General features: G+C 46.4%; 1 protein-coding gene across 6 annotated transcripts in view; it reads left to right on the top strand.

The window, feature by feature from the left end:
- Nucleotides 1-8,692: 8,692 nt before the first annotated feature.
- ptprz1a (protein tyrosine phosphatase receptor type Z1a) overlaps nucleotides 8,693-18,820 on the top strand; it is a 47,920-nt gene continuing 37,792 nt past the window's right edge. For all 6 annotated transcript variants that reach the window (XM_078083056.1, XM_078083055.1, XM_078083053.1 and 3 more), the window contains exon 1: nucleotides 8,693-9,424. In XM_078083056.1, coding sequence (XP_077939182.1) covers nucleotides 9,364-9,424 — 61 coding nt within the window. In that variant the 5' untranslated portion in view covers nucleotides 8,693-9,363. The remainder of the gene's footprint in view (nucleotides 9,425-18,820) is intronic.

Here is an 18,820-nt window from a genome sequence, read left to right as displayed (position 1 = left end):
GGTGGGAGGGGGGGAATTAGAGAAACAGAAAGGGGGTCTGGCTTTAGAAAGTGGCCCAGCGCAGATTTACAGAGCTGGAGGATTAGGCTGCGGGTGTCTGACGTTCCCCGCCCTTTGTAAGCTACCGGCCGGCGTGCCAACAGGGCTCAATGCACACCCGACAATGGTGCAGACCCCCCCCCCCCCCTCATAACGGCCCCCTCACCACCCCATCAGCAGCACCACCGCCTCCGGCTCCCTCCTCACCCAGCGGATGTGACTGGGGAGCTAATGTCAGCCCGGGTCTCACTTGCAGACTGCGAGGTTAGCTTTGCCAAAAGGTTCAAGTTTATGCATTAAAATAAAGTAAATACGTTAGAATAAGTCTGTTTTTAGTCAACTCTCTCCATTAGAGGTCGACTCATTCCATTTAGCTCTGGAGCGTGAGAACAGCGTCACGAAGGGGACAGCGTTTTTGCTCTGTTACCAGTTGATTACAGCTGATTAGCAGAAGACCACTGAAGGTACGATGGATTGAAGGAGACGCAAATGAGACAGAAGTGCTAATAAACAGCATATTAATACAGCTTTTTTTCCTGTTGATGCACGAAGCGGCAATCTTTGATTATGAGGTTTATTGGATCTTCAAACTAAACAGGAGGCAACCTACATTCTCTGTAGTGACCAGCAGGGGGCGACTCCTCTGGTCCCAGAGAATATGAGAAAATGACTACTTCTCTTGATTTATTCCCTCAGTAACCATTTACACGTTAAATGGAAGTCAGAATGCGAATAACTTTTGATCGAACAGGAGCCTCACTCATGCGATGCACATCACTGCGCATCTCATGGCTGTCGACCGGTTTCTCCTTAATCACCTCCCACTTTTACACAATTTGTTTCGTTTTGCTGGCGCTATATATCTAAATATTCCATCCTGATCCCACACACATCATCCTAATTCATCACCCCGCGCTCAAGGGGAACGGGGGGGGGGGACAAGCGCATATTCTCACAGCGCATTGTGGGGAGGAATGCCATTGAATTTGGGTGTTTTTTTTTTCACGCGCCGGCCTCTTTTGTGTGCAGCCTAAGGAAGTGCATTGTGGGGGCAGACACCCTGAGAAAAGAGGCGAGCTCGGAGCCGTTGTCTTTGGCCGCTAAAGAAGACCTGAATGGAACTGGAACCATCGGAAGCAGCCGGCCCAGACCCAGAGACAAAGCCGCAGAGCGACTTTGAACACCAGCAACAATTAAAAGTGCAGCTTCTCCGTATCAATTATGCATTCGTGCTTTTGTCTTGGCTACTTTTTCTCTTCTTAAGGGGGGGGCGCGAGGGTTAAGACTCAACAGGTCTGAGCCGATCGAGAGATTACAGTGAAAAAACTAACTTGGGGAAATTCATTGAGGGAGAATTGTGTGGATGTGAGATTCAAGGGCTAACGAACCCTAAAGGAACTTGTGCCATGGAATTTACCAAAAAAAACAACTTTGCTTCAATAAGAAAACAATATAACGTTGAATAAAAAAAAGAAGATCAAGAGGTGGGCGAAACCCTTTGGGTTTCATCTTGCAGAGCACGTTGCTAGGAGACTCAGAGTTGCACTCTGCAGACTGTTTTTTTTTTCTTCTTTTGAGCCCTTTTCCTGCTCCCTCCTCCCTTGGGACGCAGGAAGCAGCTCCGAAGGCATTGAGGTGAAGCCCTGCTGGCGGCGCTTCCGTCAGGTGGCTCTGTTGTCCTCCGAGTCTCCAGCAAGCGGCTCCTTTAGAGCCCAGTGGGAAGGTTTATTCACAAAAAGCCAACACTGGTTTGAAAAATTGCTCCTGTTGGGGGGGGGGGGGGGGGCACTGAGACACACTGGTCAAATGTCTGGTTTTGGAGACATTTATCAACTGCTCATTAATGCAACCCTGATTAAATTATTTATCACGGTCTTTACAATAACCTGGCAATTTAGATGTTTTCAGCTCACCGTATGTAACTAACTAGCTAGCTAACCTGTGTGACCTCGCTTGACCAACTCGTGTGACCTCACCTATCCAACCCATGTGACCAACCCGCGTGACCTCACTGTGACCAACCCATGTGACCTCACCTATCCAACCAGCGTGACCTCACTGTGACCAACCAGCGTGACCTCACTGTGACCAACCAGCGTGACCTCACTGTGACCAACCAGCGTGACCTCCCCCCGTGACCTCACCTATCCAACCAGCGTGACCTCCCCCCGTGACCTCACCTATCCAACCAGCGTGACCTCACTGTGACCAACCAGCGTGACCTCACTGTGACCAACCAGCGTGACCTCCGCCCGTGACCTCACCTATCCAACCAGCGTGACCTCACTGTGACCAACCAGCGTGACCTCCGCCCGTGACCTCACCTATCCAACCAGCGTGACCTCACTGTGACCAACCAGCGTGACCTCCCCCCGTGACCTCACCTATCCAACCAGCGTGACCTCCCCCCGTGACCTCACCTATTCAACCAGCGTGACCTCACTGTGACCAACCAGCGTGACCTCACTGTGACCAACCCATGTGACCTCACTGTGACCAACCCATGTGACCTCACTGTGACCAACCCGTGTGACCTGACCTATCCAACCCGTGTGACCAACCCGTGTGACCTCACTGTGACCAACCCGCGTGACCTCACCGTGACCAACCCGTAGCTGTGTCTCAGTCTTTCTAAGTCAGTAACGTTACAGAATAAATACACAAACTGAACTTGCTTTGCTCCTTTTGTTTTGTGGTGTGATTATAAACTAACTTTACGTTTAGTGTTGTATGGAGCAGGAGGAAGCATCAAGCTGAAGGAGAACAATGTGTGTGTATTGACTCTCAGAGTCTGTAGCGTGGACATATTCTGTAATATTTTACAGTTTAAATAGCTTGTATCCTATGCAAGAAAAAAAGAAAAAGTGCATACTAAAGCAATAAGGTACGTGATGCAGTACTTTATCGTCCAATAATGTAACAGCTCGGGGGTGTTGTTACCCTTGAACTGTTACATTACTGAAGATAAAGTTCTGCATCAAGTACCTTATTGCTTTTATAATACGGTTACCAGTGAAATTATAAATAGTAAGTAAATAGCTGCCTTTCACCACAAAATAGTTGTATCCACCAAACGTTGTGTATCTCATTTCAGTAGTCTAGAGAAAAAATAAAAAAAACGCATTGGGTCTCGCACCATCTCATTCATTCACATCGCCCATGACGTCCACCTTAATTGTCCGGTTGTGAAAGCTCGCATTGCCAAAAAACAACAATTTTTTCGGCGATCGCCACCGTGCTAAAAGCTAAAATGTCAACTAACGGTCACGGAAAATCTAACCTGTCAATTTGAGTGCGCAGTGATACGGAACGCTCGCGTCAATGTGAACAACAACTGTACATTAGCGCTCAATAATGCACACCCCGTGACTCACTCTCAACCAATCAGAACCTGTATTATACAACTTAATAAATGTGTTTGCTGTTGTGGTTTTTATTGACAACATTGATGAAATGTCCTCTGCCTTAAGATTGCAATATTACTTTTAGCTGAAAGTAATTATAAATTAGTAGAATATTATACATTAACTGATTTAAAATAACCGGAAAAGGCCTGAAATATATCATGCTCCGGAGGAGAAGCGTATCTTCCTAAATTAAATGAAATAAAAAGTTTATCTTCCTTATCTGCACGTTATACATTTTTCGGGCTTTTATTGTTAAGCTCGGCACGTTGCTAGGCAACGGGAGAAGCGGAGGTAAAGCTGATGACGCAAGCAGGATGTCCCCCCGTAGGCTGGACCGTCCCATCTCAAAGACCGCTCGGTTCAGCCGATGCGGTTGTTGGAGGATCAGCCCAGGTCTACCGTGAACGCTGCTGGAGGCTGGAGGCTACAAGGATGCAGCCTAGCGACCTTGAGACACGGCTTGTGTGACCTCACTGTATCAACCTGTGTGACGGTCCATAAAGTGTCTTTTATGAGTCGGTGTTAATCCAATGTTCTTTATGTCCCACCTTCCTCCAGGTGAACCTCGGGTTGACGACTCCGAGCGCAGGCGGATTGGCGTCGCCGTGGTGGTCACGTGCTTTGGAGGCACTCAGGGGTAAGAATACGAGCGACTGAAGGACTGAACGTGAAGCTCATTAGCGGCTGAGAGGCTGTACGAGGACAGTGTCTCAACACATTCCTGCCTCTTTATTAGGGCGATCCGTGACCTCGTCTGTCCCAAAATAGAACCTTTTCCATTGTGTGTGCGTGTGTGTGTGTGTGTGGCTGATGTCGGCATATCGGACCTCTTCCCTCCTTAAAAGGAACTTTGTTGTTGTCAGTGGAGAGACCACTTAGTGCTCGTCGGCGTGCAGATGAAAGCTGAATTGGACCGGCTGTTTTCCTGAAGCCTCCTCCACTGGAGAGGCTGGAGAAGGAGTGTTTTGGAAGGGGGAGGGCGGGGGGGTCCTGCAACTGGTATGCGGACCCACAAAGACGCCGGTAATAACAGTTAATCTTTGCGCGCGGGGGTGTTCAATGGCTGCCAACCATCCAACCAACCGGCCTGTGATTCAGATCCGTCGCCACAATGGCGGACGAGACTTCAAAGTGTGTAAGGGGGGACAGGATTGTGGGGTGCGATTGGGGAGCAGCCGGTTCCCATCACCTAAATCAACACGGGCCTCAGCAGAGAGTAAACATCAGGGTTTACAGAGGGACTCACGTTTGTTTGGACTCCTAAATGTGCCAAAGAAGACATTTCCACCTCAATTAAACGTCCAATTAGGACGTGTTTGCACGAGGACGCCTCACAGGGGACTTTGTGTCCGCTGGACGGCTCCAAAGACCCGCTTTTGCCACACGGATGTTTTGGGTGTGTGACTGCCTGACCTCAGCCAGACGTCTGGTGTCTTTTGTTGTTGTCAGCAAATGTGAAGGTTGTTGTCATCTGTCAGTACTTCCTGACTTCCTGTCTGTGGCTCTCAAGGACAAATCCATTGGTTCCTGTTGATGATGTGAATCTAAAATAATCAGAAATATTTTGATAAATACTTTATCTGTTATCTCAACAGTAGGAAAATCTACACCATAACCTAGTAAACAGTTAAAGAACATAATAGTTGCCCGTCACCTATGTGACTATAGCAAGTTGTAGATCGACTTATTTGATGAAATTGCACTTTTTTGTTTTTTTTGTTCTCTTGTGTCTGTGTTCTTATGGTTGAAATGCACTTTCAACCATAAGAACACTTTGGATAAAAGCGTCAGTGACATGTAACTAAATGACATGTAATGTAATGTAATTACTCTGAGCCTGACTGTTACCAGCTCCAGAGCTCGACCCCCCCCCCCCCTCCCCACCTCGGCAGGGCTGTGTGTGTGTGTACAGTGAGTGTGGGAGCAAGGAGGGGGGGGGTTATGACACCCAGTCTGTTCTGTGTTTGACATGACCTCATTACCTCAATCCATGTATTGATAGGGGGGGGGGATTATCCTGCTGCTGTTGAGGGTTCAGGTCTTTCAAATGACGCTCACTCCTCCAGTGAAACATGCGGATAAAATCTCTTCACCAATGTAGAAATGTGTCGTGTGATTTATGGGACGTAAATGTTCTACATGCATGAACATTTTACAGAACCGCAGGTTTTTTTCCCCCATTTTTCTCGTTATTCTGTTTTTCTTGCTTTGGTTTTTTCATTCCTGTGCTTGTTTGTCTTTATTTTGTTCTTTTTTTATTTAATTTTCATTGTCTCATGTTTTTATTTACTGCTTTGTTTTTCATCTTGTATTTTTTATTTTCTTCCCTTTTTCATGTCATTCTGCTTTACTGTACTTTCCTTATTTGTCTTTATTTGTTCTTGTTTTCATTTCAACAATATGCTCCAATTAGTTCTCCTTTTAGTGATTTTTACCTTGTTTGTGACATAACACACGTTGTTCCTGACAGAATAAGATACGATTTTCATTTCTTATACTACAAGAATATATATAATCATTTTACAAAAAAAATGTAATATTTATTTTAAAGGAGATAATTGAAAATATGTATATTTGACTAAAAGCATGAATGAAGGTGTGAGAACGTGATGCCTGCATTGACTTCCATCAGACAAGCACAAAGTCTCTCCTTAAGAATAAAAATCAACAATAAAAACGTACCTGATGTCCTGATAAAAGCCCTGCGTCTCTCCCCCGGGGTCTCCCTGATGTCCGTGCGTCTGAATGGCCGCTGCTTGTTCCCACGTAACACCATCCGAGGGAGGAACCCGCCTGAGGCTCTTTACCTCTCACCCTTTGCTTTTTTTCTGTGACTGTAAAAGGAAACTTATCACCTCGACGCCGCTTCCTCCATCAGTGATGAAACAAAGAGGGAGGAGCTGTTGACGTTAAAGTTCAGAATCACTTTTGCCCACTTGTCATGTGCTGCAGCGGTTTGACTGTATACGCGTTCATTGCTAAAACCTACCAGAGAAAATCGTGAATCCAAACCACATGACCACAAAAACCAGGCTGCAAGAGCCCAACAGGACAGGAGGGTCGAACTTGGTTGTCAGGGTGATACAACAGGTCAAACCCTATATAAAGTAATAAGAATATGTACAATATGAAATATACATGAAGTAGCATACACTGTATAACTAAGATATCCATCCATCATCAAACCGCTTATCCTGCACGCAGGGTCGCGGGGGGGCTGGAGTCCATCCCAGCCAACGTCAGGCGATAGACAGGGTACATCCCGGATTGGTCGCCAGCCAATCACAGGGCTACACAGAGACACACAACCATTCACACTCACATCCCTACGGGCAATTTAAAGTCCCCAATCAACCTGATCCCCAGAGCATGTCTTTGGACTGTGGGAGGAAGCCGGAGAACCCGGAGAGAACCCACGCAGACACGGGGAGAACATGCAGACTCCACACAGAAAGGCCACTGGGCGGAATCCAACCCAGGACCTTCTTGCTGTGAGGCAACAGTGCTAACCACCACGCCACCGTGCCGCCCTAAATGAGATATATACACTATTATTAGTTACGTCATTTCTGTAATAATTTCAACCTAAACAACGATCTTTTTCTCTTGTTTTGCTGTGAAGACGAAAGTTCATCCTGAGAAGGACGTTCTTGCCAAAGTGGGGATGAGTTGTTGAGCTCTGAGAAGGAAAACGCACATGAGAGGAGGAGTCGTACACACGTTGTGTTGGACGATCCCATCACAACAATCACTTCCTGTGCTGATCGATCGCCCCCCTGCCTGCAGGGTCGATAATCTGTTTCCTGCCTCTTCACAGCGGTGAGTTCTGCCCCAGAAACAAGCTGATGTTTGATGGTGGGGGCCGAGTACCGTGAGAAAAACTGCTCTACAGGACGAGTAAAATAAGACATCTGTCTCGCTACCTGGCCCCTTGGCTTCATGCAAACAAGTCATGAACAAGAAAAAGTTATGGAAAACTGACCAAAATCTCCCCCCACCCCTTTTTGGTAGTACAACTAACCTTATCAGCGCCCCCCTCCCTCCCCCCATCCCCCGGGAAACATTCAACCTAACAAGTGGAAAGCAGTTTCTGCATAAATTAAAGATAATCCAGAGTAAATTATGCTAATGTATTCACGCCGATAAAGGGAGGGGGCGGATCTGAAATCTGAAAAGCAGCGATAGAAGCACTCGGGTTGGTCCTTGACGAAGGTCGAGAAGAAACCACCACTCAGGTAGAATGGGTGCAGTTTCCCCCTGCTTCCAGACGTTGTGCTAAGCTAGGCTAAACACTTCCTTGACCTCTCTGCACCTCTTGTGACGCTGGAGAAAACCCAGAATATGAGGATTCCTCTGTTCCTTTTGAAGAAGCCTGGAAGGTGTTTAAATGTCAGATGCAAGTAGTGTACACATAAAAACACATTCCAACTGAGCCATCTGTGGTTTCTCACCGCTGATGTTTTGGTCTCCATTTCAGCGAGCGGCAGACGAGTCCCTCCGGGGTCAGGGGGTCGGCCTCCCCGTGAACTCCCCCACACACACTTCAGAAAAGCTAAACACACTCCTCCCTGTTGTTTCACTCAATTACTCTTGACATTGCGTCAACAACTCCCTGCTGTCCGCTGCGCCTCGCTCAGACACCTCTGACTCTGAAGGACGAGCTCTGACGAGGCTGCAGAGCATCCATCCCTCATTAGGAGGCCGATTGCAGGCTGATGATGATGTGCATTTGGGTTATTTGTTGTTTGGGTTTGTAGCCCGAGGCCGACACACACCGAGCGTGGGAGGAATAAACCACTGGAAAAGCTCCGTTGTGCGGTGGACCTGGGCTGCGTCATCAGCGCATTGTGAAAGGTTGGAACAGAAGCAGTACTTCTGGTTATAAAGTTTTGGACCAGGCAGTAACCTCCGGTTCTGAGAAGTGGAGCCGATGCTGAATGTGTCAAAAAAAGAGGGCGGGGGCATGTAATTGTCTCAGACAGGGTTGTACATTTAACAGGATAACGTGACCTCTGCCCTCTGCGGCCGAAGGGCGGGAGGACGACGGGGCTTCACACGGTTTCTACGCTGTGTTATTATAAGAAAGGAGCATCTGAGGTCGTCCTCTAATCGGAAGATTCAAAGTCAAAGTTCAAAGCCATGGGGGCTCCATAGGGGCCGACAGCTCACTGGGGGCCCCCTTACAACATGATCTGGTCCTCCATCCATCCATTGTCAAACCGCTTATCCTGCACACAGGGTCGCGGGGGGGGCTGAAGTCCATCCCAGCCAACTTCGGGCGATAATGATCTGGTCCTGCTATATATATATTCAAGCTTAACTTGTCAAATTATTTTTTATTAAAATTTGTTTCAAAATTCGTTATGTGGGATTCCAGCTCTTTTTTTCTCATTTTTATTTTTCCCATTTATTCATCTTCAGTTTCATTTTCTTTGTTCCTTCCATTATTCTCTTTTCAATTCTTTTTATCTCCCCTTAAACTTATTACTAATTCCCAAAAAGACCTCCTGTTTTATTTCCCGCCCTGCTCCGATGGAAACACTAAATAAACAAAAAGCATGAATCAAAGATTGATTGATTGAAGGGACATTTACATCGTCGGGTGTGTTGGTCGTGCGCAGGACGCGGGCCGGGGTGCGCGGGTTGGGGGCGGTGCAGCTTCAGTCAGCCAGTCGGTGCGCAGGAGAGCGGACGGAGCGGAGCGGCGCACCGGGAACCGGGATCTTTACCACACACACGCACGCACGCACACACACTCACACGCACACGAGGCAGCAAGACCACAGCCCGCCGAGCGACCAGGAAGGAGCGGATGGTGATGGAGCTGTGAGGGCTGCGGGCGGACCGGGACCTGCCCCCCAAAGAAACGTTGCCGTTTTGTGTATTTACCGTTTGTGCAAGATCTCTTTTCCGCGACATGGAGACGACGCGCTGCTGGCTGCTGCCGGCGGGACTTCTCGTCCTCATCTGCCAGCAAGGTAAGACGCGCAACCCTCCACGGTTTGTCCTTAAACGGCGCAGAACGGCTTAAATCTCCTCACGTGGAGACAGAGTGCTTTCCAACTTTATTGTGTATTATTATTGTGATGCGATGACGTGAGCTCCTTCCCAAAACAGACATGGCCTCGTGCAAGCTGCGTTCCTGTCATTTTTATGGTCGGGATGAGATTTTGTGTTGGTGTTGCTTTGTTTCACAGAATGAGCCCCGCGGTGCGTAACGCGCGGTGCGCCTTTGGAGACGTTGTTGGAAATGGATGACGGGTTGTGTGAGCGTGTCTCCGCTCCCTTCAGGGTCTGTGGGAGCGCGGATTAAAACGTTTTGAGAGGCGCAGGGAAATCAGCTCCGAACCCCGGAGCTGTCAGAGCGTGAAAAGAGGAGTTTGGACACGGTAGTCTGAGCGGCTTATTAACGGTGTCAGAGGCTCCATATCTGGCAACAACAACAACAACAACAACAACAACGCCATATTCTCAGAAACGGATACAATCACTGCAAAACTAATGCGCGGTGCTGGTGGAAGCGAGAGAGAAATCCATGCACGTTTTTAGAAGATGTTGAGGCTGTTTCCAAGCAGCCCTGCTGCTTTCTGAAGAGACTTGTGAAGCTGAAAGTTTAGACGGTGGTCTCCAAGTTGTCAAAAGTAAAGGACTGCATTTAAAAAAAAAGAAGAAAAAGGTGCAGAGAAACATGCAGCAGGGATGGAGCCATGTATGAAAAGGCAGGTTCAGTAATACTCAAAAACATTTTTGATAAGGATTCAAAGGATCTGACAGAAAACCCAAATGTATTTCACTTGTGCGGATCGTGATGACGAACTACGCGTTTCCTCCGGTTCACTACTCGTAGTTTGGGTGGAGGCCTGAAGTGTCGGAAGGTTTCTCACTATAGAGCTAGATTTTCTGAGTCAGGGCTGCTTGCTATGTTCATCATTGTATATAAAACCAATACAATCCTAAATGAATAGAATATTCAACACACAAACACAAACAACACAAAGTTAGCCAGCTTGTCGCCAGGAATATCCAGAGGCGGGCGTCCAGCACCTGTGCTTGTAGTACCAGCGCTAATGTTAACTTCTTCAACTTGGACTGATTGAGCACACGCACGCGGTGCTCAATCAGTCTTAAACAATTTAAAACTTCGTCGTCTATGTATACATCTTGAAGAGCACTTATCCGCCCCAGTATTTCCAAAAAAACCCTCAATATGTGTCAAAATCGTATCTGCAGAAAACCCATGTTGATCGATTTGATCTGCTAATGCTAGCATTCTATCTCGGAGCCCACAGATGTCTTCCATTATATCAACACTCACGTCCCTTAGCCAGCCTTCTTTTGCACACGGCTCTGTTGTCGTTTCTGAATGTTAGATGTAGCCACGCCCCCTGATTTGCATATAAGAACGTGAAATGTAAAACGGCATTGTGAAATAAGTCTCTGGAAATGAAAAGTGGCATTATGAAATAAAAGTACCATGAAATAATTAAATGTATTTCATATTTATGTATTTATTGCCTCATTTATTTATTTCATGATGTATTTCAAATGCATATTTCATGTATTTAATTTTGACTAAAACGGCATTGGATAGGAAGCTACTAAATTGCTACTGAAGAGATTTAATTTGGATTCCTTTAATTGACATGCTTGAGTGAGATCCTTCTGGCCAACAATTACGTAGCCCAGGGCTTTTATTGTGAAAGGAGTAGACCTGCCTTTTTTAATGTTAAGAGGTGTAATAAAGTTTGCCTTTTTGGCTCAGACTTATATGGCAACACTTTGAGTATATTGTTTCATGAGCCTCTTACAGATATCTGAGTGAGTCAATGAAAAAAATCGTATAAAGTCCATTCGGTAGACCTTCTGAAGCTCCTGACCCTATCAGATGGCTCTCACCAGCTGGGGGAGGCCAGTGAGGATGTAGAAACAGGAGGCACCACTTGCCCGTTTAAAGGTTCAAACAGTAAGGGTCTATTGGCAGAAATTAAATATGGCATATAATCTCTTGAAAAAGAGAATTGTGTTTTGGTTACCCTAGGATGAACGGAGCGTACCTACGTGTCCTCTTCACGGAGTTCGGATTGTTTCTACCGTAGCCTGGAATGGACAAACCAAAACACTGACCCTATAAAGGGGCCTTTGTGGGTGTTTTTCGTGGCTCTCTTGCATGGTTTCAGCTTCAGTTAGTTCAAATCTGTAGCTACCCAGATGCTATCAGATCCTTCACACCGGACCTTTTTAAAGCTGGAAGGAGCAGAAAACGATCCCACCACGTTTGGTAGCAGTAGTCCTGTCAGTGTTTTTGCGATTGAGTATCTCCTTCAGTCAACCTTTTCGAATACAACGTTTAGTTTTCTCTACGGTGCGTTATCCGTTGTCCTGTACGAGCTTTCAGGATGCTGCTCCGAGGGTCAAAGGGGGACCAGAACAATCTCTGCTAAAATCCTGTAATATATTTCAGTAGTGCTTGTGTTAAGGGACCGCTCAGTGCTTCCTGCAGGTTTGATGAGGTTTAGGAAGTTGTTGGAGATGAATTGGGGTTTGTCTCCACAGGAAGGGGCTTCGTAGTCCTTATCCTTCGGTTTGCCCTCCCAGCCTGTACGGGACAGTCGCAGCGTGCCAGGGAGGGCACTGATCTGCTCGGTTGAATCTGTTTGGGGGGTGAGACTTGAAACAAAGATTAAGGGGGAGGGGAAGCTGGTCGCAGCCAGTTTTAGCTTAAGGGATGTGAAATCTTTTGTGCCCGGGCCAGTGAGCCTGGATCTGTGCTTGACGGTTCGGTACCTGCAGAAAGCCTCAAAGCTCGCTTTTCATTTGGGCTTTTTTTTTTCTTCTAAAAGAAGCTTTGCTGAGACGGGAGGGTGGAGGGGGGGGGGGGTATACAGTCTGTGCCAGCTCGCAGAGGAGGTGGTGCAAGAATGGTTGACAGTGGAAGAAAAGATGCATGAGGAAAAATCTCCAGCGCCATCTGTGCTCCCAAAAGATATTTGTGAATGGGCAGTGCCAGCCGAACCCCGCCCCGCCCGAGCCTCCTGGAACCTCCAGGAGCCTCCAGGCCTCTTGTTGTCTAACAGGGAGTCTGCTGACAGATGGCCGTCACAGTCAGGCAGCCTGTCAGTCAAACACATGCAGGGGCGATGGGGGGGGGGGGCACAGAGCATGCCAATCAAAGGTCATATTATAAGTTTGATGTCCGAAGGTTTTTTTAATAATGTTTCAGCTCGTAACTGTTTTTGAGGATAATACGTCGTATGAAGATGATTTGTTGTATGAAGTTGATACGTTGCATGAGGATGATACTTTGTATGAAGGTGATACGTTCAAGGATGATACGTTGCATGAAGATGAGCATGGTTCGTTGTATGAAGGTGATACGTTGTAGAATGATGCAATGAAGGATGATATGTTGAATAAAGATGTACGTATGGTTTCACTGGTCATCTGGACTCCAGCATCTTTACTTCAAGGACCAAGAGAGATACGTTTTAGACTTCTAGTTGAGTTATGGAGACTTTTTAGTTCTCCACTCGCTCCTTCCTCCTCACAGGTGTATCCTAGCAGGCGACCAGGTATCTGCTTTCGGTTGCCAAAAGAGAGTTTGCCATTTTGATTTTAAGATTTTTTTCAGTTGTAATTTAGATTCAGATTGAAAATGTGGACTAAAAGCTCTGTTACAAACTGAAAGAAAGTCTGTGAACCAAATTCTTTGCGGTGGAATCTTTTGGCCTTCTCAAAGATATGAAGGAATCAACGTTGAATTGAAGACGTTTTTAGTCTTTTTATTTGAAGGCAGAGAATTGAGGAACCCAACAGGATGAAGAACCTGAGTTTGGGGTTTGATGCTCTGGTTCAGGTGGATCCAGTTAAACTGTAGTTTAAGAAGCAATCCGGAAAACAACTTATTGTTTGTCCTTTTGAGGCGAGACACAAACCAGACGATGGTCACCTCGTATGACCTCTCCTTTCTGTCCTCTCCTTTCTTCCTGCGTCCCTTTCCTTATCCCACCATCTCTGTCCCGAGCAGCTTCTACTGGACAGACGTCTCTGTCCCGCTGATAGTGTGGAGAAGGAAAAAAGGGTTTGAATTGTGGCAGCGTGTTTGATGACAGATTAGTGGGTATTAGGCTCAACGGCATTCAGTCAGGCATACACAGGAGCCACCGGTTTGAATCCTCCAGAGTCGCCCCTCTCTTTCTCCCTCTGACGGCCCTCGGCTGAATGCAGGCTGCAGGGGGGGGCCAACCAGCCGGGTCCTCGGCGGAGGTCAGCAGAGGAGGCCTCCGCCGTTCCTGCGCCGCCTCCTCTGCCCCGGCTTCGCTGAATTATGCTGTCAGAGGGGAGATTTGTTTTGTAACAGTAGGAAAGGGGGCAACTGCAGAGAGGGGGGAGGCAGATTGAGGGGTGTGGGAGGGCGGGGCAAACAGAGTGGGAGCTGCAACGGAGAGAAAAGAAGAGCGGGAGAGAGGGGGAGGCTTTTAAGCGTGACGCACGATGGCACTGCGATTTGTCCCAGTGGCGGAGAGGAGGCTGTCACACCGAGGCTGAAGTGTGGGAGCGCAGTGTGTTAGGGTGGGGGGCTCGCACACACACACACACACACACACACACACAACTCATTCTTCCTCCGATGCCTTGCAGAGTGATGGAGTGTAGGTTAAGCAGCACTCCTGTCTTCATTAGTCTTCGTAACCCCCCCCCCCCCGCTCACCACTCATACTGTAAAAAAGAAAAAACGCTGTTTAGTAGGTGGAGCCACTTGAAGTTTTGAAATATCACAAAACAAAGTGAATGAGCTGTGTTCTCATGAACTGGTTTGGAATCCAATAAATGATGGATAGAAACTACTGTGATTGACGGGTCTTTAGCAAGGTCGGGGTCTCTAGGTCACCCCTCCTCAGCCCAAATATGGTAGCTTCTGTTTACTGGCTACAAGAAGCCAGGATGGCAAGCAGATTACAAGGCTGTAATCCGTCAGTAAATGGAGTAGAAGAAGGAGGCGACTCCTCTGGTCCCATAGAAGTCTATGAGAAAAGGACTACTTCTCCCTTGATTTATTCCCCCAGTAAAGGTCTCAATATCTAGTTTCAAGTCGTCTTCAACAGAGTATGATGCTCATTTAGTTAATTAAGGTCCATTTAGAGTCAAACAGACCATGAAGCAGGTGATGCTTTAGGGCGGGGCTACACGCTGATTGACAGGTCTCTACCAGAGACAAATACACCGTCTCTACGTCCTCCTCAGTCCTTGGCTAAAAAAAACAAGATGAACAACTCGAAGCATCAAAGTATCCGTACACATACCAATGAGTCACAACGACTACGTCACAAAAAATATGCCAGGGCCAGTAGTTCCACTGATTTTCTCCGAGGTAAAATCCTAAATTTGGCAATTAGTGTTATAGTGTGTTTTTATTTTTAAATTTTCAACCCACTTTTTTGTGGTTCTCAGTGTTTGACAAACGATTGTAAAGATTGAAGCTCGATGGGAGGGGGGGCAGGGTCTCTTTTCTCTTCTTTGTGTTTTCTTCCTTCCTCTTCAATCTTGTTCAACATTTCTTTTCTCTCGTTCTTTCTCCTCGTCCCTTAATCTCTCATTTATCTCTTCTCATTTCACTTTGCAGTGCTGCAGCGCATCTTCCGTCTCCCCCCCGCCCCCCCTTTGAAATCTGTCTCCTTTCTTGTTTCGGAGAGGGTGAGGGATGATTTTTTATTTTTTTGTTATCCAACCATCTCGCCTCTTCAGCGCCGCCGCCATTATCACGCACCCGCCGCCTCTTCCTCTCCCTTCTCTTCCTAGTCTTCCTCCTCGTCATTCTCTTCCTCTACTTCCTATTCCTCGTCTTCATCGTCTTCCTCCTCCTCTTCTTCCTCCTCAGTGCCCACCGCCGCTCTGGACTCTGTAATGGATGACTGGCCCACAGTCCCTCTGAAAAGGGGTGGAGGGTTGCGCGGATGGTGGGGGGTTGAGAACAAGTGCAGCCCCCGTAGGGTAGCTGGTGGAGAGCCATTTGACGTGCCCCCCCCCCTGTTCTCTCCACTCCTCAGCTGCCTGTGAGTGTGTGGTCTCTACTCAAGTCCTGTTTCACCCACCAAAAGAAAGTAAAACAGAAAAAAGGCCAGCGTGGAGGACGCGGGTGGGTCGAGGGCCCATTCACCCAGCTCTAAGCAGGTGATGGGAGGGGCGCTCTGGGCAGATGTTGGGGGGCACAAAGGGAGTCGATGGGCCTCTTCAAGTATCTACAGAACTTTACATTTCAGACACGGGTCTGATCCTCTTATCCAGATCAGCCTCCTTTGAGTGAGAGCTTAAATTCCTCGATCAGCGACATTACAAGCTAGCGATGGCGTTACAAGCTAACAGGGGAGGGGGGTCGAGCTGTGACGTACAGTGGCGGCTGGTGGAAGCCAATCAGTTTCAGCAAACATGATTCAATGCAAAAAAAATGGTATCACGCACGCATTATTACTTTCCAGTTAAATATTTAACATTTATTCCAACAATCTAACATAATAAGGATTTATTACAAATCAGTATATTAATTAATGTATATATATATATATATATATATATATATATATATATATATATATATTTAGTATATTATATAACTATTATAAATGTACAATATATATATATTATATATATTGAGATGCCCCTATGAACCTAATTTGTTAGGTTAATTTGGGGAAACAATTATGTTCAATGCTTAAACCAACAAACGTTTTAACTAAATAATCTCATAAAGAGAAAACCTGTTTTATAAAATGTGATGAAAGAGGAAACATCTTCCATCATTGTTTTACATTAGTGAATCCAACAGATGTGTGTCAAGGTTAAAGAAGTCCACAGAGCGTAAAATCCATAATTTCCTCTGTGCCCCCCTGCTGCCTAATTTCAATAAGGTCATTCCTCAAAATAGTCCCTCATCCCTAAGGCACCGTCACAAAGTGTGCGCCTGTTAATAAGCTGCTGATTGTTCGCCGGGTTTCACTCAAAAGCGCAACAGCGGTTTCACGCAGGTGTAAAAAAAATAAAGCAATTAGTGGTCTCCTGCAGGGCGGCCCCCGCTGATGATGATGCGGGCGCTGACATCATCTGGGTGGAGGTGGGGCATCCTGGTGGTATCTGTCAATCAAGTCTTCATTTGAAGCCAGTTGGGTGAAAAGTGAAAAATCCTTCTTTGCTTCTACTTGAATGAAGAAGAAGAAGCATCTACGTTAACCTTGTCGCCATCGTTCTTTAGGACCAACAGTCGCCAATCCGTCACACAAACACCGAAGCCCCCGCCTCTAGTTCACAATTTATTGTGCCAAAAATGTGGAAATTTGGTACAAAATGTGTGCTACATTCAGAAGGAAACCTGGCGATAGAGGTTTAGTGTTACTGGCATTGTGTTGGTATCTTCCCTTTTAAAAATATTTTACTTAAAACGTTTGTTTAATCTATCGGTTTGTTTATTTTGAATTAAATAATATATGTTAATATAATAATATAATGTTTTTCCTTGCAGTTTTCACCACATTTCGTTTAACGGAATGCACAGGTAATTTATATAGCTGTTAAAATGGTTGGAAACCACCATCCGTGGAGTTTAGTGTTCTCTGACTGTTGGCAGTTTAGAAATCCTACGCGACTTGAATGCAGCATTAGCTAAAATGACCTTGATAAATGATTTTTGAAAACGATATCCGGCTCATGTTGAGCCCGAGCTCAAGCGTAAATGAATCAATAACAGGTTTGTAACACAGGTGAGAGGCCTTCACAGACACACACACAGACACACACACACACACACACACACACACACTTCCTCCCTCATTGTCTTTGCTGTGGGACACGCCGTTGGCGCTCTCCTTCGTCCTTTCAGCCGGTATTTAATTAAGTCGTTTTTCTGTTCGAGAAGCTTTTCTTCGGGGCGCTGACAAACTGTTTCGTCACCGTGCGTACAATTAGAAACCGCGTCTCCGCTTGGAACAGACATCTCATACATTTAAGAGGGGGGGGGGTGGTGGTATCTAGGCAAAGAAGGACACCCGCTGCTCCTTTCGCTGGCGACTGGGTATTGAGAAGAGAAACTTGTAGAGACTTACGGGCCGAAAAGTGTCGTATTCAAAATGCAATCCATTTAGAGTCAAACAGACCATAAAGCAGGGGATGCTTTAGGGCGGGGCTACACGCTGATTGACAGCTCTCTGCCAGAGACGTATCCTCTCTCTACATCACTCCTCAGTTCAAAATTAACTTCCACGAATTTTGTTGAAGTTGGTTGGAAATAAAAACATGGCGACGGCTGTAATCCAAGATGGCGATGGGGAAAGTCGACCATGACAATCCATTTTCCAGTTATACTTTCCTTTAGTTAAACGTCAGGAAAACATTTTTTGAAATGTAGGACACAAGGTCACATTTACTACAAACACTTCTTATAAACAGTCTTTTGTCTTTTGTTTCATGCGTTTTTGAATCCCTGGCGGTTTTTATACTTCTACAGCTGACGTTTTCTCATCGATCATCGGGTAGTTCTGGGTTACACAGGAAGCTGCAGCAGGGATCAAATTCCTGTCAGTTTGATTGGCGGTTTCTGTAAACACAAGGCCGCCTGGACACCACTTTGTTTATACATTACACCCCAAAGGGAACGCTGTGCATGCTACAGGGGTGTAATGGATGTGAACTACAGACCACCAGTCCCCCAGAACATACACAGCTGCTTTGTTCTGATTGATGCCAACACCAGCCACATGCTGCAGACGTTTAGTGCTTCCTCTTGAATCGGTTTCTGTGTTCCGCTCAGCAGCGACTTCAACACAAAGCTGAGTCTGGCACAGCCGACGGCCGAGTTTAAAGTAAATACACCTCTCTCAGTTTCCCTTTTTAAATCTTCCTCTTCTGTAAACAAGTGGAGCTGACACGGAGAGTCGGTTTGAAGGTTTCGGGCTGCAGGGTTTGCTTGAGATTGATGCTGCAGCAGAGGCGGGCACATGGTGACCAGTGGGCGAGCGTTTATGATGAACAGGTGTCGATGGGACGCCTGTGTCAGCGCTGACAACCTGCGTAAATACAACACAAGTCCACATCTGCAGGCGTTTCTCATCTGCACATCCGCATTTGTGTAACTTTCCAAAACGCTTTTGTCTTTCCGAGTTACTTATTCTTCTACAACACAAACTAAACCCCCATCTGTGAGGAAAATCCTTTCTTTGATACCATAGACTGCATATCTGATTTTTAACAGTAATGTCTTTGAGGCCACGGTCGTCGATGCAGGGTCACAGCTACCTGCACTGCTACCCGATTAGTTTACATGGACATTAGCGTGCATCAACATCATTCACACATAAAAATCTTTCCTGCTGCAGCGGTTTGAATCAGAA

This window comes from Gasterosteus aculeatus, chromosome X (assembly GCF_964276395.1).
Source record: "Gasterosteus aculeatus chromosome X, fGasAcu3.hap1.1, whole genome shotgun sequence".
Lineage (NCBI taxonomy): Eukaryota > Metazoa > Chordata > Actinopteri > Perciformes > Gasterosteidae > Gasterosteus > Gasterosteus aculeatus.
Note: the sequence above shows the minus strand (reverse complement) of the source record. Positions and strands in the feature narration are given on the sequence as shown.